General features: G+C 39.2%; 1 protein-coding gene across 3 annotated transcripts in view; it reads left to right on the forward strand.

The window, feature by feature from the left end:
- The window catches only part of DIAPH2 (diaphanous related formin 2), a 1,004,885-nt gene that overhangs the window by 394,436 nt on the left and 582,798 nt on the right, over nucleotides 1-27,651 (forward strand). For all 3 annotated transcript variants that reach the window (XM_066248744.1, XM_066248745.1, XM_066248746.1), the window contains one exon: nucleotides 24,901-25,002. In XM_066248744.1, the coding sequence (XP_066104841.1) occupies nucleotides 24,901-25,002 (102 nt within the window). The remainder of the gene's footprint in view (nucleotides 1-24,900; nucleotides 25,003-27,651) is intronic.

The following is a 27,651-nucleotide window of genomic DNA, read 5'->3' on the forward strand; positions in this document are numbered from 1 at the left end:
CCATCAAAATGTTCTCTGCATGTATCAGTTTGTTTCTGGTTTTTTGTTTTGTTTTTATTTATTTATTTTTCATTACGTTCCACATATTAGTGAAATCCTATGGCATTCCCAACACCATTTATTGAAGAGACTGTTTTTATCCCATTGTATACTCTTGCCTCCTTTGTCAAATATTAATTGACCATAAAGCCATGGGTTTATTGCTGGGTTCTCTGTTCTGTTTCATTGCTATGTATACCTTTTCTTATGCCAATACCATGCTGTTTTGGTTACTATGACCTTATAGTATAATTTGATTCAGAGCATGTGATGCCTCCAACTTTGTTCTCTTCAATATGGCTAAGGCTATTTGGGGTCTTTTGTGGTTCCACGTAAATTTTTGAAATATTTGTCCTAGAGCAGTAAAATATATCATGAATATTATAATAGGAATCACATTGAATCTTTAGATTGCTTCAGTAGTATAGACATTTTAATGATGTTAATTTTTTATCCGAGAACACCATACCGTGTATATTTCTACTTGTTTGTATCTTCCTCAATTTTTCTTCAGTATCTTATAATTTTCTGATTTTAGACCTTTCATTTATTTGGTTAAATTTATTCCTAGCTACGTTATTACTAACATTTTTGTTGCAGTAGTAAATGGGATTGTTTTCTTAATTATTTTCCTGAAAGTTCATTATTATTGTATAAAAGTGCTATTATTTCTGAATATTAATTTTGCTTTCTGTTACTTTATTGAATTCATTTCTTATATCTAGCTGTTTTTTTGTTGGAGTCTTTAGGGGTTTTTTTTTCTATACAATATCATGCTATCTGCAAACTATGACAGCTTTACCTCCTACGTTCCATTTTGAATGCTTTTTATTTGTTCTTATGTGATTGCTGTGGCTAGGACTTCCAGTACTGTGTTGAATAGGAGAGGTAAAAGCAGACTTCCAAGTCTTGTTCCTGATCTTAAGGGAAATGATTATAGTTTTTGCCCATTGAGTATCATGTTGGCTGTGGCTTTGTCATATATGGCCTTTGTTACATTGAGGTATGTTCCCTCTTTTCCCCCTTTGCTGAGAGTTTTTAGCATAAATGGGTGCTGGATTTTATCAAGTGCCTTATCTGCATCCACCGAAATGATCATGTGGTTTTTATCCTTCATTTTGTTTATGTGGTATGTCATGTTTATTGATTTGCTAATATTGTACCAACCTTACCTCCCCAGAATAAATCACACTTGATCACGGTATATGATTTTTTTAATGTATTGCTGGACCCAGTTTGCTCATATTTTGCTGAGGATTGTAGCATTTGAAGCTCAGGTTTATCTGGGTTTAGCAAATTCGCTCAAGGTCAAAAGCTGGCTCTACTGATGTTTACCTCTCCGAGTTTGTCTTTCACTTGATTTTTGTCCTCTATGGATTCCTTACTCTCTTGATAGATTATCTATGCATTTAAAATTTATTTGAAAATGTTTATTACATTTAGTTCTTTTCAGTGGTGAGTAGGTAAAACAGGATGTATAACCTACAGTACTTTCAAACACAGAAGTTCAGGTGACCCATATATATATGTGGGCATGTGACATCTCAAAATGACTTTATTTTTAATGTTGCATTTACCGAAACATGAGACATTGGTGCTTAGAAACTGAAATCATGGCCGCCAGACTTTTTTCTGATCCAACTTAATTACTGATACTCATTTTCAAAACAGGGAAAATGATTAGCACCATGCGCTGTCAAATCAGGTTGGTTCATAAGGAGATTTCTTGGGTCAGGACTATGTTTCGTCTGTAGTTGTGGTTTCTAGTCACTCTTTCACTGAATTCCCTCCCATCCCTGTTTGCAAAGAAGATTTTAAAAGATGTGTGTGGGGCGGAGACCAAGGACAAAATGAAGGCAGTTGCACAGAGGGGTGTCTTACTGATGGGCCCTTACTGATGAATGCACGTGTGCCGCTGTGTGTGTATATGGGTTCTGATCCTTGAGCTGGGGACTGGAGGCCAATGAAGGAAGGCTGCCCACACGCAGTTGCTCCGGGCTCTGGAAGCACCCACAGATGCTCTGCTTATCATGCAGTGACTTGACACTGGGGTTTTGCCATAGGAAAATCTGTCTTAGTTGTTATCTGCCACCAATAATGGGTTTTTCTGGGGAAACACATATGCCAGCTGTTACGTTTTATGCCTGTGATGGAAATAGAGACATAAATCAATCACAGAATCACCATTGTTAAATGCAATATGCACCGATGAATGACTGTGGCATCTTCAATGCAATGTAATTATGGGTATAAGAGTTGAAAACCGATAGTTATGATAAGGCACCTTGGAATTTGTTAAATTATAATGCATTTTCATTTCTACCACAAGAATTGAAAGGATTTTCCTAGTTTGGCAAAGGAGTGTTTTCATTCAACTCAGCAAATTTTTTTTTTTAAAAATCTGTTATGTACCAAATTGGTACACGTTTCTGGTGATCAAAGTATTAAGGAGCTCATCCTTACTTGGGGAGCTGGGAGCTGGATAGCTAAACTAATGATAAGTCAGTGGGTTAACTTCTACATCCATGCCAGGAACACAAGCTGTGGAAGCCCAGAGGAGGAACTAATTAATTCTGCTTGGAAGAGTTCAGGAAGGCATCCCAGAGGTGGTGGAATTTAGACCAGCCAAATGTTTTCAGGCTGAGAAGGCAGGAGTTAGAAAGAAGTTTGATTCGTAATTTTTTTTGAAAGATTTTACTTATTGACTTTAGAGCAAGGATATAGAGAGAAAAGGTGAGGAGTAGGAAGCATCAACTTATAGTAGTTGCTTCTCGGATTTGCCTCGACCAGGCAAGCCCAGGGATTCAAAACCAATAACCTCAGTGTTCCGGGTTGACGCTTTGTCCACTGTGCCACCACAGGACAGACTTAGAAAGAGCTTTGAGCAAAGTCATACAGGCTGGGAATTGCCTGGCTTTTCCCAGGCATGATGAGTGTCCTCATGTGGTGGAGTGCGTGGTTACCTGGGGGCTGTTACTTTAATTTCCTGCCAGCTCTTGAAAGACCTTGAATGCCTTGCTTATTCTTTAAGCTTTATTCTATAGCAAGGGAAAAAAAAATTAAGTCTAAATACAACATCATATTATTTTTAAAAAGTAACCCCAGTAATGAATATGTAGGTGAAATTAGCATGGTTAGAGTGAATAAAAAAATGTAAAACCGAAATCCAGGAGACTACTGTGAATTCACAGCTCTTCCATGTGCCTCAATACATTGTGGTAGTTATTTGTCTGTTGCCTCTCAAGACAGAGGCCATGCTTTTAATCATTGTTGCATTCACGATGCCTCCCATAGTGCATAGCTTTAGAGTAAATGGATGAATGAACAAGCAACTGAGGAATCATTGGTGTAGGCTGTAAGAAAGGCAGTAGAAATGGGTGCAGAATTTTGTAGAGGACAGACAGGCTTAGAGAAAGGGTCAATGATGACTTGATGGCCTCTTATGATATACGTATATCTCTTGGGTTACGATGCCTGTAACCAAGGTAAGGAACAGACATACGACTTTGCACATTACCAGAGGTGAGTTCATTTTGGAATATCTTTATTTGAAGGTCCCGGGGAAGAGGTAAGAAATTGGGTTTATGAATCAGAAGCTAAGGGGGCAGGTCTGGCTCAGTCCTTTCCTCTATATTTGTGTAAGAAATGTTAAAATAAATTTGGAAACTAGTGCGATCACCCTTGTTAAATAATTTCAGATTAAAGCAATAGGATCATTTCTAGGCAGGCGGAGAGAGAAGAAAGAACACACACTTCTTAATTCATGTCTCATCTAACAGAATGGTGCTCTCATTTTTCAAGTGATGAGCTTGAAGTAGGTTTTTATTTTTTTCTTTCATTTTGTGTGTTTATACATTTTAGTTTCATTGATTACATGCTTTAAAAGGTTTTAATGTGGCCAAGTATTGAGGATGTCGCTGTAAGAGCCTTTATGTGGTGGTAAACTGTAGCATTTAATAACTGCTGAAAATGCAGTGTCTTCTCTCTTATTGTATTTGACAGGTGTTTTGTTATTATTTTGACACACTTTATTTTGCCAAGAGGTAACTCATTCCCAAAGGTATTTTATTCCTGGGAAATTTTATTTTACTTTGTATAGAAGGCTAGGTTATCTGTTATCTTTTAAGTGTGCATTTTTTATTGAGGATTATAAATTACTGGAGTTACTTAAGCAACTTTCACACTGAGATTTTTTATTTTCAATCTGATAATGGCCATATGAGTTAGGAAGCTAGTTCGGAAAACTGCCGGCAAGTAAACATTCTTGTGTTTAGGAAATAGTTGCATTGGTACATAGTGCTTCAGTTACCACTGAGTTTGTCAGTAGATATGCTTACTGATTCATTTCCACTCTTTTTCTTAAAACAGATTTTTCCTTGATCACATTTAGCAGTGGAATTTTGTACATCTCATACTTATGTGTAAACTGTACAGAACCCCATTTCCTTGTATAACTCACGTAGTTAGCCTGCATGTGTACACCATTTGTAGAATGATTGCTGTTGAGGGGCGGGGGGCATTGAATAGGCACCAGCATTCATTGAGGTTCCTAAGTGCCAGCCTCCGGCTGCACTTTGGAGTGTGTGTTTTTACTGAGGATTGTGAATTACTAGAGTCAGGTAAGCAACATTCACTCTGGGATTCTTTCTTTTCAATCTGATAATGACTGTTGCATTAGAAAGGTAGTCAACATATGCTGGTTCACCTGAGTAAATGACAGGCAAGCACTGAGTCAGCTGCCCGCCACCGTGGAGGGAAGACTGCAAAGCTCTGCTGCTTCGAGTTGGAATCCCAAATGTACTACTCTTTAGATGGGATCAAGCTACTGCACTGCCCTGAGCTGAAGTTTTTTTGTATGCTAAAAACGGGGTATTTACTTTGAACAGTTATGACAATAATCAATGGATGGAGATATAAAATCTTAAGCACTCATCAAATAGAAGATTATATAATAATCAACATCTTTAATAATAACTGATATTTGAAAGGAAATGAAATGTTTGCTTTTCTGTAGGTGTTACTATGAAACAGCAATTCGTGCCTGGCTTGCAGAGAATTTAGGTGGGTATAAGCAATTGCCTTCAAAGTGAAACCTAAAACAAAAGTTTAATTGAAATGTTAATTGGGCAATGAATGGCTTGGGAAGCCATGGCTCTCTGAAGGTCATGAGTGTTTCTTGGAAACTCTTTCACTTCCTAGGGTAACACCTTGCCCCCTGCTGGGAGCTTAACTATTTCTTTAATTATATCGTTATATAGCCTTGAAATTGTTTGACATAGCATGCATTTGTCACTAAATTGTCCCAGCACATTTTATTCTTTCCTTGAATATTTTCTCCTAATGAAACTGCAAATGCAGTGAGTAAATTGAGCAAGCCACAGCTGTCTTGTCGGCAGGCCACCTAGCAGGTCTGTCTGTACTTGGTATAGAGGGAAGGATTAATGGCCAACCTTGGGTCTGCATATGGTCCGATTCCACACCTTCAGGACGCCAAGCATAGCTGGGTGACAGCCAGTTTATTTCCTTCTGCTATTGTTGTAGATAAACACTTCATATCTGAGTTTAGCCCTGATATGACAGACTGAAATACTGTCCTAATATTTATTCAGTAACTTTTGCAATTCAATAAAAATGACATAGGTTGCTGCCTGTGGAGAATTTTCTTTTTTTTTTTTAAAAGATGATTAAATTTATTGATATAGAGAGAGGAGAGAGAAAGAGAGAGGTGGGAAAGAAGCAGGAATACTTTCCTTGACTGGGCAAGCCTGGGGTTTCAAACTAGCAACCTCAGCATTGTAGGTCAATGCTTTATCCACTGCACCATCCCAGGTCAGGCATTTGGAGTATTTTCAATTGAACATACCAATTTCATTCATTTGTGGACTCCTATAGATGAAGTTGTGTTTCTTTGCCATAGATATTGATGGGGTCTTGTTGGGCAGATAAAATATATTATGCTCACTTTGTTAAAGTGGTGCTGCCCACGTGGAGGCCGTTGCCCAGGTGATATTAATATGTGTCTCTCTGGGCAGGCAGAATCTTTGTAGCCTGGGGCTTGATTTTGGGATTAAGCATTTCCCACCCTTTTTGATGTGGGGTGGTACAATCTCACACCTCAGAGAAGTGACTTTGTATTAGAAACTTCCCTATTTTGTATATTGGATTAGAGGTTGTGAAGCTACACTATAAAATGGGGACGGAGCTGGAGCTTGCTCTCTTGGTTCCTGAGATTATCATTAGAGGAGAGAGCAGAGCAGAGAGCAGAAGGAGGCCACGTGGAGTAGGCCAAGAAAAGCAGCCAAGATGGCGGAGTGCTGAGTGAGATGCCAGTTAGTGTAGAGTTTGTATCTGGGATGAGGAAGGAGATGGGGAACTGAGGAGAATAAGGCTGGTGAGCTAGAAACCTTTGATTCTAGGAAACTCGGATAATTCAGTGGCTTTGTGAGCACTGAATGTGAGTGGGTTTTGGAGCCCAGTGTGTGTTTTTACTTGCCCGCCAGGTGCAAGCTAGAATTAAAGACTATGGCCCACCAGTTTGTGGCTCCGTTGTTTCTTTACCGACTGTCCGAATCCAGTGCAAACCTGCATGGGCCTGGCTGCTCTGATAGTGGCCCTGGCCTTGCCTCCTGGCTTTACAGGTCTTATGGGCCTTGTTACATAAACATTTCGTTCTTGAAATGATAATTCTGAGCCTAGTTTGGTTAGTACTTCTACATACTGCTTTTCTAGTCCTATAACACTGGAAAAGGCTATTTTGTCATCAGTAAAAAGGGGGTGTGGTACTTATTTATCTATTTACTATGTGGACTTTCTTTCCTGGTTGATTTCATTAAGGAACAATTTCAGGAAGCTTTGGGCCATTGCATCACCTTGTTTCATCCCATTATAGATATTGATGCAACACGGATCGCTGAACAGTATAATCTTCTTCGCAGTTTCTATCGATTTTGTCCAGTAAGTCCTTGTATGCTGGATTTGTTCTGAAACCATTTTGGGAATAGAAGCTGTTGTTGAATCTGACAGTCAGGTGCCTTTGTATAATAGGCCAGCATATCTAAACCTGGGATTCAGTCTCATTGTTTCTGTCCCCTTCATACTGTACAGGTCTTTTTCCTATGAAACTTCTCTTTCCATTCACTTCTCCCTCACACCCTGTAATGTGGCTTCCTTTGTTGCTCTCTTGAAGTTGTTCTACGTGGTCTGAAATGGCCTATTTTCTTCTGTTTTTTTATTTTTATTTTTATTTTATGTTTTTTTCTTTTCAGGACTTAGACTATACTTGAGCTTCCTGTTACATCTGACAGGGTTGATGACTTTCTCTCACTGAAATAGTTTTCTTTATCACTGTGGGGACAGCGCACTCCCGTTTCTCATACCTTTCTGATTCTTCTTTTTGTCCTCGTGATTGGCTGTTCCTTCTCCTCTGGGTCCATGACTTTGGGCATTCTCTGGGGTTTAATCTTCTGTCTTGGAACCTTTTTTACTGACTGTTCACTCACTGCTTAAGCTTTCGTTACATCTCGAAGACAGAAGATTATCCAATATTCCTTCCTATTTCTGTACCTTCATCATTGCTCTACTGTAATATTTCTCGTATTTAAAGTACCTCCTATATTTCTTGAATATCTTTTTCCAGGCATTATAGAAAGTGGTCAGAGGTGAAAAATAAAGTTGTGTCAATCTTTGTTGTTTTTCCTGTGAGCTTGAAACTTAGGGAAAGCACCAAGATGCACAGGTAAACTTAATTAAGGAGGGCCGCGTGCAGAATATGCCTTCTCAGTGATGTTCATAGGCAAAGAACATACCGGTAATTGGAGAAGGTTCAAAAGCGAAGTTGTACTTTATTTGGGACTTAATAGGCAGATACAGGTTTGGCAGCAAAGCTGTGAAGGGAGGTGAACTTCAACTATCTTGCCATCATTCAGCAATCCTGTCATACCCTTTCTGTTCTTACGTCAACTTGTCCTAGGCAGACAATAGGCAAAAATCACTTAAAATGAGAACTTGCAACCTTTTCATCTATATTAAGCACACAGAATAGCTGTACCCCCAATAACTCACATCATAACCATAATATATTAAAATGTATATATTTTAGATGCAGAACTTCAAGGGTGATTTTTAAATAAGTATAACTATTTCTTTCTTTGTATTCTCTTATTCCTATTGTATTTTGTGTGCCTTGATTTATTTATTTTTATTGATTTTAGTGAGAGAGAGGAAGGGCAAGAGAGAGAGACAGAGAGACAGGAACATCGATCTGTTCCTGTATGAGCCCCGAATGGGGATCAAACCGGCAACCTCTGTACTTCATGACGATGCTCCAATCAAGTGAGCTATCCCGCAAGGGCTGTATACTTTGTTTTGTTTTTAAAAACTGCACCAGATCTCGGCTACAGTCTGCCCTTTAGATGCCTTGTCGAATGTATTTCCATGAGATCTCAGTGGGAAACCAGCCTATCAGTGCTTCTTTCATTCTTCTTCATGGATTGTCACACTCAACTTTGTTGTTCAGGTTGTTTTACCTGGTATTTTAGTACAATTTTCCAGCAAGGAAGAGAAATCTATCACATCTTATTAGCCGATTTGAAGCTCTTAATTTGAATAGACTTCTTTATGATGCTTCCATTCTGAAGTTGATGTATCGACTTCCCGCTCTCTCCCTGGAGTGATAACCAATGCTCAAGTTCAGATTCAAAGCCTTCTAGGCTGCAAGCAGAGACACACATGACGCACGGGGTGGGGGGTGAGGGGGCAGGCAGCCGTGAGCCCCCACAGCGATGGGACTGGAGTGGCCGGGTGAAGTAGAGGCCAGCCTAATGGCGAGCACAGCAGGTTGGAAATAGTTTGCTCAGAAAAAGAGTCAGCATGTTGCTGCTCTGATCCAGTAAAATTTATTTGCTGTCTGAGAGTATTCGCAGCTGCTTCTTACCTGGGTTATTGCTTTCTCTTTTAGGTTTCCAGTAAAACCTTCAATTCGGGGGATTTCTGATATTTTTTTTTCTTTCATAATGCAGGCTTCATTCTAATCTTTATGAGATGAGTTTTACTTTATATGGTAATGGCTCTATCTTATTCTGCAGATTTCAGAGAGTCTGGGAAGCCATACATTGAGGTTGCATCGAACATTTGAGTTTTGTTTTGCCCTGAGATTTAGGGTTTAATATTAGACATCACTTTTATTTTCTATATGCCCCTATAAACAATATAGTACCCGCTATTATGCATCTCTCGAGCTCAAAAATTAATAAAAGGTACACAATAGGCAATTACCAATTATTTTACAATAAATGACTAGGCTTATGTTATTTTATAGTAGATCTTTCGCAGTTATATTAAAAATGCTCTACACTACTGAAGATAATATTATTAAAAGGAAATTCTCACAGGAGACAGTTTCTCATAGCTGGGCCCTCATCCAAGAACTTTTTTTTTTTAATTCTGAAAAACTTATAACCCAAACTGTTTCCGGCATGTGTAGACTGTAGTCTCTCATGGAAGCTCATTATTAAACTGAACAAATGGTTCAGTTTATGAATGATACGCACACGCGCGCACGCGCACACACACACACACACACACACACACACACCCATTATGCATGTCAGTGCCTTAACATCAAACTAAGTGCACCTATTGAATAGCTTTCATAGAAGTTAACTTAATTTACTTTGAGAAATAGCTTACATGTTGAACTCAGTTTATCATTCTTGTTGTGCACAGCTGATATCAACATGCTACTAGCTGAAAGCGTAGACAAAACTGACCTCGACACAAACAGAGTATTCTATTTACATATATGTATATGCTCTATAATTTGGTTCTTGAGGTCTATTGGTCAAAGGCATAGAAGCTTTAAAATGGCTTCATGGTGTTCAATAGAAATGAAACCAGGCTACAGTGTGCTTGCCTAGTATGTATTTTACCTAGCTCAGCTATGGATTTTGGTTAGACTGAATGTTTACTTTATTTTTAATTTTTTTATTGATTGATTTTAGAGCAAGAGGAAGGGGGAAAGAGAAACAGTAATTCATTGTTTCACTTAGTTATGCATTCACTGGTTGATTCTTGTATGTATCCTGACTGGGGATTGAACCCACAACCTTGGTGTATCGGGATGATGCTCTAACTAACTGAGCTCCATGGCCAGGGCTTAGACTGAATTTTTACTTTTTTGAAGACTCCAGTTTAATGGACAGTATTTTGTCTTTTCCTATTGTGCGTCTTCTAAGTTCTTACCTGCCTTGGTTGCTTTCAGTGACTTTGGAAAGTAGGAGCATGCTGACCTCTGGTGAGAATAAACCTACTGTCAGTACCTTTCACTTTCCTTTTCAGTGGCAAATTATTGTATGTGTCTTTATGTTCTTCTCTAGCATTGTGATAGCTGCATCTATAAAAGGGGAGAAAGGCAGTGGTATCCATTGTTTTAGTTTCTATTACAGGAATACATGTTTTTAATTAATCCATAAAATACACTCTTATTTATTCCTAAAACTTCTATGCACTTAGCAGAGTGAAAGATTTAGAAATAGAGGGCAAGACCCTTGCCCTTAAGTTGATAATTAGTTTAAAAATAAACAGAGTGTACCTTGAGTCTCTTTCACACTCTTAAAAATCTTATCACTTGTTGCTACCATGAGCCCAATTAACCAGAAGTTGCCTTCAGTCTGAGACTCTGACCTTTAGAAGAAATTATAAACAGGACTTTCACTGATTCCAGTTGATGATATTTGCATTTTCTTACTACTTTATTTTTTAAGACTTTATTCATTTTAGAGAGGGTGGAGAGAGACAGAGATAGAGAGGACAGGTGAAGGAGCAGGAAGCATCAACTCCCATATGTGCCTTGACCAGGCAAGCCCAGGGTTTCGAACCGGCGACCTCAGTGTTCCAAGTCGACGTTTCATCCACTGCGCCACCACCAGTCAGGTTGCAGTTGCAATTCGGGGAGTATTGATTGAGCTATTAGAGTGTTGATTGCCTTAGAACAGTAGTTCCAGACCTTCCTAATATCCCAAATTACCTGGGGAGTTTTTATGAGCTACAGGTCCTGAGGCCCTACTTATAGGTATTCTGATTCCACGGTTAGGAGTATGTTCAAATCAGATAACAAGTGGATGAGAGAACAGGGAAGGACAGGATGTGGAGTTAGGCCTTCTACATTCCTGGTAGTGTAACAGATGAGGTGATAGATTGGGAAGGGGCAGGGTCATGAGTCTGTTATCCTAAAAGCAGAATAACTTTAAGCCTGTTCAAACTGTGTTCTTATCATGTCTTCACATTTCCAAACTAGTCTCACATGTTGCATACTGCTTACAAATAAAGTATGCAGCAGACTAAACCAAGAGAGAGAGAGAGAAAAGAAAAGAAAGAAAGAAAGAAGGAAGGAAGGAGAGAGGGGGGGGGGGGGGGAGGAAAGAAAGAAAGAAAGAAAGAAAGAAAGAAAGAGAAAGAAAGAAAGAAAGAAAACTGAAAAAGTTTAGACACTTCCTCTCCTCCCCTCCTCAGATTTTCTAATGCTTCAGTTGCCTTCAACAGACTACACTGATGGGGTTTTGTGAACTAAACAAAATTACTGCTGAAAGATAAAATTGAAACCAGTTGGAATCCGAAAGAGAAACAGAGACAATGTAACTACGTTTGTTTCCCATTGAGCTCTGCCAGCAACAAAGCAAATTGAAATACTCAGTAATATTTTTATGTACATAAAATAAGAGAACTGTAATACATGAAATTCAAAGGTTTGATTTGTGTTTGTTTTTTTGTAGAACCCAGATTTTCATTTTATCATAATCCAGCATATCCCCATTGAAGCATTGCCTACCACTAGCTCCTTATGAGCTCATTCCAGTAGATATTGATGGGGTGGTAGAAACTCATTTTATAATGTTATTAAGGCTGATTTATTTTTATGGTCACTTCTATGTAGACATAGGGTAAACTCCCATGAGAATATATGGGGAATAAATGGGAAACAGTTATGGTTTGCGATCAAATCATTGACCCCTTCAGGATCAACGGATTTAAAAAGCATGAGGAGTGTAAACATGTTTGATTACGTGACCACTTTGAAAAACAGAATTCTGAATCAGCAATTGTAGTAAGACACTTCCACATGCTATTTTGTAAGGAAAAGGTTGAAGGAAGACTACACTGACCTCTGTTTCAAAAACAAAAAGCTAAGGGACCAGACACTTACTGGGCATTTGTGATGTCAGGGGTTGGCAAGCTACAGAAGGCACGTGTAGCCTGCCACTTATTTTAGTATGTATATGAGGCATTACTTGAATGCTGCCATGTTCTTTTGTGACTTACCATCTGCGGCTGCCTTCGTGTGACAATGCCAGAGTTAAATAGGGTTGCAACATAGCCTGTAAAACCTAAAGTATTGACTTATTTGGCCTTATCCAGAACTCCCACTCACACAATTCCTAGAATTTGCCTCAACTTCTTTGCAAAGGCTGTACTGTTTCATTCCAGGGGCCTGTGGGTGGAGGCGATCACTACTTACCGGCTTGTGTCTTTGGCGTGGGCTTCCTCCTCAAGCCCGTGCCTTTTATGAGAGTATCAATCCACTCGGCACAGCCCCCATTTTTAAAAAATCTGGTAACTGCTCTGTACTGTTGGGTTCCTGGCGTGATTCCTAAGCCTCCCTTCCACTTCTTCATGCATATGTTACACAGAAACCAGGTTATAAGGCTGGACCTGGTGGGAACACTCCCAAGCTGGTGCTCCACTTCTGGTCTTCTTGTTCACCTTCCCTTGTCAGAGACTAACAACTAAATATCACCCAGCACCTCCGATAGGGATCTCGGACCCCTCAACTCAGAACACCGGTTCGAGTAAGCAAGCATGCCAAACTATGCGTAGACAAAGAGACCATGGCTTTGATCGAGTATTTTAGAAGGCATAGCAAACTTTTTTGGTTAGGCCACAAATAAGAACTCTGAGAGGGATTTTAAACAATGGGGTATGTTCAGCATCTCCACTGAACCCTCTCATCTTGAATTATTTCGTTATAAATTACAGGAAGCAACGAGGATTCTCCTGTATATATGGAGAATGGTGGAGCCTCGTGGCCACATCATGGACTTTGGGGTCAGGCAGCCCAGGGGTGAATCCCAGCTCTATCATTTAACTCATCCCTCAGATCTCTCACAAGTTTCTGGGGACCTCAGTTTTTCTTCTTTGTAAAATTGGAATAATAATACTGTTATGGACTGAATGTTTGTGTCTCCCCAAAAATGTATGTTATTGAAGCCCTAACCCCCAGTGTAGCTGTATTTGGAGATGGCGCCTCTGAGAATGTAATTAAGGTTAATTGAGGTCAAAGAACATGGGGCTCTGACCCAGTAGAATTAGTGCCCTTATGAGAAGAGATAGCAGAGCCTTGACTAGATGGCTCGGTTGGTTTAAGCATTGTCCCGAAGGACAGAGGTTGCTGCTTTGATCCCCATTCAGGGCACATACAAGAGTAGTTTGATGTTCCTGTCTCTCTCTCTCTCTCTCTTCCCCTTCCTCTCTCACTGAAATCAATAAATAATTTTTTTTAAAAAATAAGAAACAGCGGAGGCTGGCTCACTCTCTTTACCCACACAGGCACAAGGAAAGGCCATGTGAGTTTGTGCTCTCGCCACCTATAAGCCCAGTGGGTAGGTCTCAGAATGAAACCGACCTTGCCAGCACTTAGATCTTGAACTTTCTATGCTTCATGACTGCGAAATTTTTCTGTCGTTTGAGCCACCGAACCTGTGGTATGTTTTGGCCTCCTGAGTAGACGGATACATATATACATACCACACAGATACAGACAACAGGGTAACAAAAGCCAGAGGGAAAGGGGAGGGATGTGGGGGGACAGAGGGAGGGAAATGGGGATGGAAAGAGACTCTGCATGGGGCACGGGGGACACGATGTGGTGTGTAGATGGTGTGATATTGAGTGGGATGCTTGAAACCATGTCAATATAATCCATTTAGTAATAAATTTACAAAAAAATATCTGCCTTGCACAGTTGCTAGGCAAATCCATCCAGTGCGGTGCCTGTTAATCATTAAGGATACGCAGTATTCTCCTAGGTCATAAGAGTCTGGAGATAGAGGTAGAATTACAGAATCCATTGCGTGAGCAATGTCCCAGAGTTGGACTTGCAGGAACTCGTCTCTCCTGTTCTCCGCACCTGGCTTAGGAGCTCCCCGGGGAGGCTTGCTTGTTTACATAATGTCTAGATAGCCGTTGGCTTTTATATGTTTGACCTTCAGAGTATCCTTTGCAGATATTATAACTCACTGAAACTTTTAAATTGCCTTTTATACAATGACTGCGGGCATTTCAGCAGACATGATAGCACTGTATACCAACGAAGAGCTCTGTTTCTTTAGCATCACTATTTTTGTCTGTATGGGAAATATTTGTGCAGGTATTTTCATCTTTTATTGCAATTTGATTTCCTTTTATAAATCATATTGGCGAATAGGGTTATGAATATGTTAATAGCAATGGTAAGAAATATGGCTACCAGACGTAATACAATCATGTACAAGATACAATTTGTGAGGGATGTATGTAGAAAACAGTGAATCTTTATCACCTCACCTCCATCCCACCATGCATCACACATGTGTTGCGAAAATTTGTCTTATTTGAATTTCACTTATACATGACAGCACGCCTCTATGGCTGGACCACCATTTGGTGTGTGTCACTTGGTTCTTTCTCTGCTCTGTTGCTGACGGGTGACCATGCTCCTCGAAGGCGGGGCTACATCTCTATGCCGCAGCCTAAAGTGCCCAAATTACTTTCCTAGTAACTTATGCCATGAGCCTTCCCATGCAGTCATATATTAGGGAGCTTTTCACTGGTGAAATCCTTTTGCTTCTTTTTTGTTTCATTTTTCTAATTCCTTTTTGAATTGCTAATATCGTTCCATGGTTTAAAATTCAAGAGTTGCAAAGATAGTAGAAAGTGAGATTTCTTCCTCTCACTTCTGTGTCTTGGACACTTGGTTCCCTCCCTAGAATTAATTCATGTAAAACATTTCCTGCCTAACTTGTGGTGGCACTGTGGGTAGAGCATCAACCTGGAACACTGAGGTTGCTGGTTCAAAACTTTGGACTTGCCTGGTCAAGGTATATACAGGAAGCAACTAGTATGAGTTGATGCTTCCAGCCCCCCCCCCACTTCTATCTCTAAAAATCAATAAATAAAATCTTTAAAAAATACATTTTCTGTAAATATTCCCAGAAACATTTTATGCACATACCAACAAATACATAGAAACACTTATTCTTCCCTCTTTTTTCTATAAATGATAGCATATACTGTGTACTCCTACATACCTTGTTTGCTTCATTTAAAAACATTTATTGAAGAGCATTCTGTTTCATTCTATAAAGAGCTGCTTTAGCCATGGATAGAGCAGCTGATTAAGTAGTCCATTGTGTGAGCATACTATAGGTTAATCAAGCCATCTTCTAATTATGAGCTTTTGGGTCATTTCAAATCTTTTGCTCTTGTAAACAGTGCCCAATATATCATAATTTATTAAAATTAATTTACCATTAGTAATCCTGGAATACATAACCTCCTACATCAATCATCATGCACAAATGAGGATATATATATAAGGTACATACCAAAATAATTAGAAGGCTGTTTTTTTCCAGGCACAATTCTAGGTGCTAGTATGTGAAAGTAAAAAAAGTCATAAGTCCTTTTTACCTGAACTGACATCGAAGTGTAAGTCGTAGGCAGTAAACAAATGAGACATGTATTTTGTTAGATGGTGATCATCGCTTTGGAGGACCCCAAAGCAGGCAAAGGGGAGAAAGCGTGGTAAGAGGGAGGCGTTGTGATTTTGAACCTAGTCCTCAGGAATGGTCTCCCTGAGGCGGGGTAATTGAGCCAAGATCTGAAGGAAGTGAGGGAATGTCTGGGGCTGATATAATGTCGGGTGCAAAAGCCCTGCCGTCTGGGAGTTGTCCTGATATATTAGAAGACAGCAAGGACGCTAGTGTGGCTAGGCGAGAGGGCACAAGGGAGGGGAGGTAGGAAACGAGGTCAGAGGAGCTGAGGAGACTTCATTAAATGTGAAGTAGGACATTCCAGGCTATTGTAAAGACTTTGGTTTTTACTCTGAATGAAAAATGAAGTCATTTGAGGGTTTTGAACAGAAGAAAAATATTATTTATTTATTTTTTTAGTGAGAGAGAGAGAGAAAGAAAGGGAAGGAGGGAAGGAGGGAGGGAGGGAGGGCGGGAGGGAGGGGAAGGGTCAGACAGGAAAGGAGAGAGATGAGAAGCATCAGTTCAGGGTTGTGGCACCTTAGTTGTTCACTGATTGCTTTCACATAAGTGCCTTGACCAGGGGGCTCCAGCAGACCGAGTGACCCCTTATTTGCTCAAGGCAGCAACCTTGGACTCAAGCCGAATGAGCCCACGCTCAAGCCAGTGGCCTCAGGATTTCAAACCTGGGTCTTCGGCATCCCAGGCCGACACTATCCACATCACCACCGCCTGGTCAGGCAACATTAATTAATTAAATGACAGGGCAGAGGGAGGCATGATGTTTGCTCATTAGGCTACTACAGTAACCTAGACTGGAAGTCATGGTGGTTTGAAATGCTTAGGTGCAAGTGCAGGTGACAAGAAGTGATTAATACCAGATTGACCCTAGAGGGGGTGTGGCCTGTGAGAGAGGAAAGTAAATGTCTCCACGACTTTGGGGCTGGAAAAATTAAGATCAAGTTGCCTGTTTGTTGAGAAGGAGACAATGACAAAGCAGGTTTGGGAGGAAGATAAGGCGTTAGGTTTGGGGTGAGCTAAATGTGAGATGCTTATTAGACAAGCAAGTTGGAATATCTGGAAGATGAGAAGTTTCTCCTAGAAGATACAGTTTCCCAGTGGTCTTTCATTAAAAAAAAAAATCTTTGCTGAGATCTACAATGGTGACTTGCTTCTAGACATGATCGAGTATGTCTGTTACCCAGACTGCAAAGTCCTACATTGTCAAGTTAAGATTCTGGCTCCACATCTTTTGCTGTGTTATTTTGTTCAGTCTTGCTAAGCAAGGTTAACTAACTTGTGTGCAGAATCGTACCAGTCTGAGATGGAGCACATTGAAATGAAAAGCCCAGATCTGTTGAATTGCCGAACTGTGTTCACCACAAGAAATGGTCTGTTGCCTAGTAGTTTTATCATGTTGATTTCTACGGTTAGATACACGTAGCCTGTGGGGTTTGTTGGTGGACTTTCTGATCTGTGACCTGAATTAGGAAATCTAAGATAATGGGAGGACTAGAAAAACACCAATCCATACTTACAAAGCCTGAGCCAACCCGCCAGCAGACGGGTAAACTACAACCCTTAGGAAGGTACTGGCAGGAGGAACTCTTGCTTGTTGTGAAACATAGTGTTCTGGTGACATTTAGCGGTGTTCAGTAATTGGCTTAATGAACAGGTGTACAAGTATATTAGTTATGCAGATGTTAATTGGCAGTACGTGCTACCTGATTTTGAGGGGGGGGGTTCTTGTCTAAACCACAACTGGTAAGATGTGTTCTTAAATTAGGAAAGCATTACAAAGCATGTGTGTGTGAGTCCCACCATTTAAACCATTACTCTTGTTTAACGTGCTCTCAACTTGGTGAGCACACCTGGTAATGCCATTCCTAGGGCTTCAGGTAATGTGCAGGTGTCGGGATGACATCTCCCTTTCTGGGGGACGAAGTAGTTAGTACACAGCTGCACGTGGTGCAGAGGGACGCTTCCCAGCTGCTATGTGCAGCCTGTCAGGGGAGGTGCCATCGCTCTCCCTTACTCCACATTGCATCAGCTTTCCCTTCTCATGGGCTGGTTACACAAGCGTATTACTCCTCCCAACGTGGATTTAAAGACAGTGGAAAAGAGAATTCTGCCTCCTTCTCAAGCTGACTCATCTTTACCTGGCTTTTTTATTATTCTCTCCCCTATTGCTTCCAATTCCTATGTACACTCTAAAAAGGGATAGGCGTATTTCTGTAATTTATTCTTAACGTGTTTTTTTTTATGTTGAAAAGATGGAAACTTGCAAAGGCTAGTACAACCAACACCCAAGCACCAGCCTCCCAGAGTGAACAAATATTAACGTTTTGCCATATTTACTATACGTCTTTGCTTTTAAAGAAACAAAACATTGAATTTGAAGTAGGAGTTTCCAGGGTTTTACTTATTTCAGTATCACTTTGGAGCCTCTAGACAAGCACCGTTGATAATCCGCTGAATATCTAGTCCATGTTTTTATAATTTTGTTATATATATGTATATATACTCATCTATCAGTGCTATGGTACATGAGATTAGTCTGTTTTATTTTTATTTAGATGAATGCTATTATACTGCATGTACCATTTTCCACCACTTTTATTTTTTCATTCAGCATTGCATTTGGGATGCATTTTTGCTGACATATTTGGCTGTAGTACAGTCACTGTAAATGCTGGCTTGCAATTCATTAGATTAATATTGCACAGTTTATCCATTTCCTAACCTCTGGCATGTGGGTTGCTATCAATTTTTATACTATTATAACCGTTGCTACAGTGAACATCTTGTCTCCTTGACTGTTTGACCTACAAGTAGAAGAATTAGGTTATAATTATGGAAAACACACGTTAAATATGTTGCATGTTAATAAATGTGTGATTTTCGGTTATCATCCTAACTTTACTGCCACTGTTGGCATAGTGGAATTCTCTGCCTCGTCCTCTATGAATGGTTATTAGGAGACATTTTTGTTGCTTCCAAGTTGATCTCTGTAAATAGTATTTTGTTGGTTGTTTTCATCTGCATTTCCCTGATTAGTGACCAAGTTGAACATCTTTTTGTTACTTGCTATATGATCTTGGACAAATGAGTCCGCTTTCCTGGTCTTTAATTTTCTCCTTTGCAAAATGACAATGGTAATGCCTATTAATAAAATGATATAAAATTAAATGAGTGCCAGGCGCAGAGCAGATATTTAATAAAAGTTGCTTTTGGTGGTGGTTGTGATGATTGTAGTTGTGGTTACTACTTATAATATTACCACTGCTATTATTATTGTTGTAGTTATTATTACTATTACACTTTCCTCTTTTGTGTTTTTGTTGTTGTTTGTTTTTTATTGTGTAACAGGCGAGGAGGCAGGGAGGCAGAGAGACAGACTCCCACTTGCACCCTGACTCGGATCCATCCAGCAAGCCCCCTACAGGGTGATGCTCTGCCCATCTGGGGTCGCGGCTCCATTGCTTGGCAAACGAGCTCTTTTAGCACCTGAGGTGAGGCAATGGAGCCACCTCAGTGCCCAGGGCCAAATTGCTTGAACCTTTTGAGCCATGGCTGCAGGAGGGGAAGGGAGAGAGAGAAAGAGAGAGAGAGAGAGAGAGGAGGGGGGAGGGTGGAAAAGCCGGTGGTCGCTTCCACTGTGTGCCCTGACCAGGAATCAAACCTGGGACTTCCACACACTGGGCAAATGGTATACCACTAAGCCAACTGGCTGGGGTATGTTCCTCTTTTGTACATATATATGTATTATAGATATACATGTATCTGTATAAATATGTATGTGTATACGTACATATATAATCTTTTGCCTATTTTGCAGAAGTGCAGAAGTAAAGATGATTTTTAGAAAGGAGTAGAAAATAACAATTAAATTTTAAAAACCATTGTAGCTCTCACACATGAAATGATAGACTTTCCCTGCCTGCTGTTGTCATACTTGCACTCATTTGAACATCGATTTATTAATTGAAGTTACAAGAACACCTATTTCAATTAGTACATGACAAAAATATTAGAATATAGAATATAGTTAGAATCATTCCTGGACTTGTACACATATGGTTAAATTATGTATGTATGCAAGGAGATCACAATTCCTATATTTATGTGATATTTCTAAAACAACAGTAGAACATTTACTTGTTGATTATACATACATGAAGTTACATGCATTTTTAGTGCAGTTTTTGACACAATTGTTAACATTATTTAGTCTGGCTTTGTATTATAGTATACTTAATTGTCATAATTTTACTTCCCCACATATTTCTTATTATATAATGTAACACATCAGTTGGTGCTGATTCTAAGATACAATATTCTCTAATGTAGAACTGTGGCCTCCAATAACAAACAGAAAGAAATTTGCTGAGTAACATGCATGTATTCATTCAAGCTACATGGTTATTGGTAGGAAAATTACAGATGTTAGATATCATTTAGAGATGCTTTCATAATCTGTAGTTTACAGATAACTATGTATTTAAGAGTGGGAGTAGAGATTTCAGTCTCAGGTCCCATTGTGCACTTGTGCTAGCCTAACACATAGTGTAGGTGATCAACGAGTTCTTGCCGGGTGAATGAATGAATGAATGAATGATATCAATACTGGCTTTAGTAGTCAATCTTTCTCAAGGGAGTTTTGAAATAAGTTCACATAGTTATAAAAATTTTATTATTATTTATGTTTAGCAATCACTATATAAATTGTTCAACATTACTCAATTACAATATCTTAACATTTGCTACAAATTACACATATTTTGTCACGTTCTGTGTATCCACTGGGATCATGGAAATTAATAGAAGATTTCGGAGTGATGCCTAAATTAGATTTGGGAAAGAACATAGCCATGCTTATTTTGTTTATGCTGATGAGCATTCCCTCAGTTGTAAAGGAATGAACTTATTGTACAATTGAATGTAAAAATCCATGTAGTAAGGGAAATATAAGAATACTCAGTGGGCATTTTATCTTAGATAATTAGTATCTTGATGTTAGCATATCTTTAATACTAATGCGCGTCTTTATGATTACATCATTATCTTCATATAGACAGTATTTTATAATGTTTCCTTATTACTTGGTCGATTAGCATTGCCAGTGTATACACCCAAATTAATTTAATCCATCGGATTCAAACCTAGTGGCTCTGTGGTTTTCATGTGCACAGGGTGAGACCACATTTGACTGGAAGCCTCACTTGGAAGCTGAGGACAGTAAGGCCAATGATGACAAAATCAGTTCTTGAAGTTGTTGCATCAAGACTTAAAATCTTTTCAGTCCCATACAAGTAATTTCAATTAATTATAGAATCTTTATATCAATATATATATTTAATTAATTTATATTTTATTGTTATAAGCACATAACAAGAGATATATCCTCTTAATTTTTTTTCTTCTCCAAGTGAGATGAGGGGAAATAGACAGACTCCTGAATGCACCATGACTGGAGTCCACCCAGCAGGCCCCATCTGGGGCTGATGCTCAGCCCATGTGGGGCTATGCTCACAACCAAGCTATTTTTAGTACCCAAGGCAGAGGCTTGACAGAGCCATGCTCAGTGCCAGGGGCCAATGCACTTGAACCAATCAAGCTATGATTACAGGAGAAGAAGAGAAAGAAATAGAGAGAGAGAAGGGGGAGGGGGAAGGGTGGAGGAGCAGATGGTTGCTTCTCCTGTGTGCTTTCACCGGGAATTGAACTCGGGATATCCACATGCCAGGCCAATTCTCTACCACTGAGCCAACCGGGCAGGGCACCCTGTTAATTTTTCAAATGCACAGTATATAGTATTGTTAACTGTAGGCAAGATGTTATACTGTAGATCTCTAGAACTTATCTCCCACCCTCCAATGCCTGGAAACTACTAATCTACTTTTTGTTTCTATGGGTTTGACATTTCGATTGCTTGTATAAATAATCTAAAGCTTTTATAGTGCTTCTATCAGTAATAAAAATTTATAAAAAACATACAAGTTACAAACACTTGAGATTACTTACATAAACACTTTTATAAGCATTACTTATATCAGCATTTATCCTTCTGTGATTTGCTATTACACTTAAACATTTCCTCCAGGTCCATCTTAACAGATGTGAAGGAAGATCTTAATTTTGATTTGCGTTTTCCTAATGATTAGCGATGGTGAACATATTTTCATAGATCTGTTGGTCATTTATATGTCTTCTTTGGAAAATATGCACTGAAGTCTTAATCAAGTTTATTTTTTAATCCAGTTATAGAATATTGAAGTTTTGTAAGCATTAGAAATATATATGAAATAAAAGTCTATTAGGACAAGTGGCATTTGGTACTCATGAAAGCAGAAAAATTTTAATATCTGTAACCTTTAATACTATTCAGGTAAGTTTTATATGTCCTTGTCTCTCTTCAAATTCTCTATTTACCTAACCCTGTGGTTGTGATTGCTAAGGAATGCTTTTAAAGATGAGAAAGCTAAAGGCAAGGATAGCCACTGGGCAATACCTACTGATCATGGCAAAAGCATGAGTGTTTTTGAAACCTTGTCTAGTTAAGGGAGTATTTTAAGCTAGCTTTTCTCTAGTGGTCCTCAGAACATCAAGGCCCCCTCTTGGAATTATTACCATTTCTTGAACCCAGGTTGAAGCCAAATTGCATACATAATATAAGTAAAACATATCAGGATGCAAAACATGAAACTGTGAACTCTAGCTGTTTAAGACATCTAATCTGAATTTTAAATAACTTGTTCATTTAAAGAGGAGAGAACTTGAAATATATTTTAATGAAAAAAATGCAAAAATAAGGCATACAGAATGAGCATTATGTAAGCCTGGGTTAATTAAGAGTCTGTTAGTTTGCAGAATAATCTTAACATATCCTTCATACTGCAGCTTTTTGTCTTGTATATATCCTGCTCACAAAAATTAGGGGACATTTCAAAATGAATATGAAGCAATAAAATATCCCCTAATTTCTGTGAGCAGTACTTTGTCAGCCAGTCTTGCATAGTGGGATTTAAAGGCATATCGAGAGATTAGAACAATTTTCTCAACTATTACTTTGACTGGGTTAAAATTACTGAATGATTATAGAAGTAATTTGAATATTCTTCCGATAACTCTTTTTTCTTTGTTGACAAAAGGAATGACTCTTGGACTGTCATTTCTTTGTGCAGAGTTATCTTAAGCTGGGGGAGGCTTGAAAATTAGAATCAATGAAAGTGCTGATTACTGCATGGGAAAGACCTCATGCTCTTAGAAAGACCCTTAAAGAACACGTGATGATTTTAAAAGAAGTACAAAGTCAGTTATAATGATAAAACTTGGAACTATCTGTGAGGACTTTAGTTATTCAGATAAATTATTTTACTTGTTATTTTATAGTAAATTTTTTTAAGTGCTGTATATTTTGCAGCATTCAAACAAAGGTGGTGGTGTTAATGGGCTTGCAGTAGTCTGAAGCTTTCTGTAACACATGTAGAAAGCTTTCCAGATGCTGTCGTCTTTGAACATACAGCTTAGTGGACACTTACTGTAGTTGTGTGTTGATAGTTCTCTAATGAAAATCATTAACTCCTTTGGGATCTCCTTAACGAAGATCAGTGAAATGAAAATACTAAAAATAATTACTGCCTCAGAGGGAAGTTACATCTTTTAAAGTAATAAAGAGCAGGATTATGGCCGTATGATTCAGTGATGAAGTTTAAGAGCATGAGTTTGTCAGCCCACTTAATTAAAAAATGTGTGTTGAATTTACTTGTATATTCTTACGGTCTCATTACATACAACCTTGTTTTGATATTAGAGGAGGTAAACTTGTGACACAGGCATATAATGGTAGCTGTAAAAGTTCTGTAGAGGAGGGTTTAAGGATTTGGCATTAAGCTTCACTTTCTTTTTTTTTTTTTAATTTGGGTGAGCAGAAAGAAGATAATGAGGCAAATTCCTGAATGTGTCCTGACCAGGATCTACCCATCAACCCACCTGGGGCTGATGCTTGAGTACAAAGCTATTTTTAGCACCTGAGGCTGATGCATTCCAATGGAGCTATCCTCAGTGTCCAGGACTACACTTGAACCAATTGAGCCACTGGCTATAGGAGGGAAAGAGGAAGAGAAAGGGAGACAGAGAGAAGTAGATGGTTGTTTCTCTTGTGTGCCCTGGCCGAGGATCAAAACCAGGACTTCCATATGCCAGGCTGACACTATCCACTGAGCCTGTGGCCAGGGACTAAAGCTTCATTTTCATAGCAGCCAGCCATCCAGGTTGTTTCTCACATCAATTTTTGGGATGGGTTATTTGGGGGAGGGCTGATGGCGGTAACAGAGAACTAAAGCCACTTCTTAGAACTGTCACTCTTTCCAGTTTCAGGCCGCTTAAATTTCTTCTGAACTAGATGGTTGCTTTCTGAATGCAGCATAAATATACTTTTTGTTCTAAGAAAGCAAATAGTACTAAACAAAAAGAAAAATGGCATGGGAGACAAAGCTAACATACCCCAAAGACCCTGCCTTTGAGGTTTGTTAATTATGTGCATGCAATTGGATGCTACTGTTGTGCAACTTGCAAATGGTTCATATCCATTCTTCAAAGAGGTCTCAGCAGGAATTTTTATATGGCAACCTGTTCAGCAGTTAGTTACCTCAGGTACTTTAAAGCAATTTCACTGAATTAAAGACATGCCTGAATTTTAACATAATTTAGGATAAATGCATGTCTTTTCTCTCAATTAGTCCAAATTAGGGAGATTTTTCTATATATTTAATTTCAGCGCTGCTTGTAGGTACCTGGTAATGGAGTAATTAATGTTGCACATTAGTTACGAAGCAGCAATTGATTTTTGGTTCTATTTGGCTTATCTTTTCTGCTTAAGTGCTGATATTTAATTTGTAGGGAAACCTCTGAACACGTCTATATTTTCATGTTTATCCTCTTCCTCGAACTAATGAAATAAGCACATGTATTGATTTTGGCACGAGCTGTATTAATGTAGATAATGTGCCTCACTAATGCTATTCCATGCATCTGCATTAGTGCTTTTCTTGTTTATGAATCAACATTTTTCTTTCAGTTCAAAAGACTGCAGAGGCTGCCGAAGAGAAGAAGACCCAGCCTGCAAGGAAGAAAGTAAAGGAGTTGAGAGTTTTGGATCCCAAAACGGCCCAGAATCTGTGTACGTGATACTGCTGGCTTGGTGGGGGGTGAGGGGTGGGTGGGAGAGGGTGGTTGGTGAACTTCCTTAAGCAAAGTTGTAACTTCATTTGACCCACGCATATTTAGCATCTACTAGAAAGATAGTTCTGTGTGAACACGATTTGCTTTTTCTTTTTGTCATTCAGCCCGACTGGAGGCCATCATAATTTAGCCTTCCTCAGGCTTGATGGAATTTCTGAATTAGAAAGCTTTGGACAGGACTGGTAATTAGGCATTGTTAGAGGACACAGTGAGAGGAAGGCACAGTTGAAAAGCATGTTACTCATTTTCCTTCTGTGGGGGCTTAAGAGTAACACTTTTATTCACTAGTCACATTGGGCAAATCCTTTTTGGCTTTTCTTTAGACTTGAATTAATTGTGATATGAGTTGGTTAAATTGTTGACCACTGCACTTTATTTTTTATTTTAATGATTATTTTAAAAAATTGATTTCAAAGAGTGGAAGGAAGAGAGCAGGGGAGAGACAGGAACATCTGTTCTCGTATGTGCCCTGACTGGGGATCAAACTGGCGACCTCTGTGCTTCCGGACAATGCTCTATCCAACCGAGCTAGCTGGCCAAGGCTAAGCATGACACTTTAAAACCAGTTCTACACCTTAAAGCCTTTAACAAACCAGTCAGGCTTTAAGTATACTTTTGCTAAAGCAGTCGGACAGTTACACCCATCTTCATTTAAGAAGGCCTTAAGTTTTGCTTTGACAGATTGTCCCCTCTGTATTGAGTTTAGCACTTTTTTGTCACCACAGTAGACTGTGTTTATATTCAAAACCAGTATGCATGAGAAGTTTCAACACATCAAGCATTTCTAATTACGCAAAGAGATACCACAGGAGTTTAGTTTGTTAGAGAACTGCTGCAGGGAGTCAGATTAAAATAAACAACTCATCATTTTCCTGTCAGTCGAATGTTGCCATCATGAAAGCAGTCTCCTAATAGCTGTTGTCATTGTGTATGCTGCTTATCTGACAATACATTTTCTTCATAAAGAGGGCATTCAGTACTTTTTGCAAAAGCACAGGGTGATCTTAATTGCTAGTTAATATCTGTCAACATTATTAATTTTGATTATAAAGATCTCATTTGGTGTTTATGTCTGGGTAATCATGTGCCTAGATGGTAAGAGATTTTTTTCCTTGTTTGTTTTAAGTGTCAGTGAAGTTATATGGACCTATTCCTGACAAAAGACTTCTCAGGAATAAATTCCTGTTCTGAGAAGAATGCACAAATGTTCTTTAAAAGGGATGTTAAGTGGAGGTTAAAGTGTAATGTCTTATTGAAAAATACTTTCGGAGTAAGCGTAAGCTTTTCTAGATAAAATTGATTCAATTATTTCACTATGACAGAATATATATTTAATTAAGGAGACGTTGACAAGTGAAATCGTGATGCAGTGTATGAAGCAACTAATAGGGTACCACATGGGTGTCAGCAGGAATGCAGGGAGCATCGATGGTTCAGATACTTTCATTCTTCCTTGTGTGGGAAATCTGCAAAGTACATTAATATGCTTTCCTTGTATTGGTTTCTTGATTGTCATTCCTAAGAAGTACTGTGCCGGATGCATTCAGCAATCTCTACGCTGAATTGTACATTGAATTAAAAGGCCGACATGAAATCAGATCTCTAACTTTTCATGGGTCATTTTATATCAGCTCAATCTAAAACAGTCTTATCAGTGGTGGTGCAGTGGATAGAGCGTCAACCTGGGACACTGAGGTCCGTGGTTCGAAACCCTGTGGTCACGGATTTGAGCATAGGCTTGTCCGACTTGAGTGTAGGGCCACTAGTTTGAACATCTTTTGATTTCAGGGTCACTGGCTTCAGTGCCTTTTGATCTCAGGGTCGCTGTCTAAAGCAAGGGTTAACTGGCTCAACTGAGCCCCCTGGTCAAGGCACATATGAAAAGCAATCAGTGAACAACTAAAGTGAACCAACTACGAGTTGATGCTTCTCATCTCTTTCCCTTCCTGTCTGTCTCTCTCTTTCTAAAAAAAACGGAAAAAAAAGAAAAGAGAAAGAAATAATTTAAAAAATACAGAAACATGCAGTCATCATCACTACTAGTAGTAGTATTTTTTTGGAATGTAAGTGTGTGTTAGCTGTAGCATGAGAACCCATGATAACAGTCCATTTTGTCCAGATGAGTAGTGTAGTCCATTGGATGGGAGGTACTTTTGTTTGTTCATAACTCTGTAAATTAATTTTAGTGATGAATGTTTTATATTTTGAGTTTGTGAGATGAGAATGAGGTATTTATTAAGATGGTAAACTTGATGCTCTTCCAATTTAATTTAATTTAATTTAATTTTATTATTTTAATTTTTCTGAAGTTGGAAATGGGGAGGCAGTCAGGCAGACTCCTGCATGCACCTGACCGGGATCCACCCGGCATGCCCACCAGGGGGCGATGCTCTGCCCATCTGGGGCATCGCTCTGTTGCATCCAGAGCTATTCTAGCGCCTGAGGCAGAGGCCATAGCCACCCCCAGTGCCTGGGCCAACTTTGCTCCAATGGAGCCCTGGCTGCGGGAGGGGAAGAGAGAGACAGAGAGGAAAGAGGGGGAGAGGGTTGGAGAAGCAGATGGGCACTTCTCCTGTGTGCCCTGGCC

The sequence above is a fragment of the Saccopteryx bilineata genome, chromosome X (assembly GCF_036850765.1).
Source record: "Saccopteryx bilineata isolate mSacBil1 chromosome X, mSacBil1_pri_phased_curated, whole genome shotgun sequence".
Lineage (NCBI taxonomy): Eukaryota > Metazoa > Chordata > Mammalia > Chiroptera > Emballonuridae > Saccopteryx > Saccopteryx bilineata.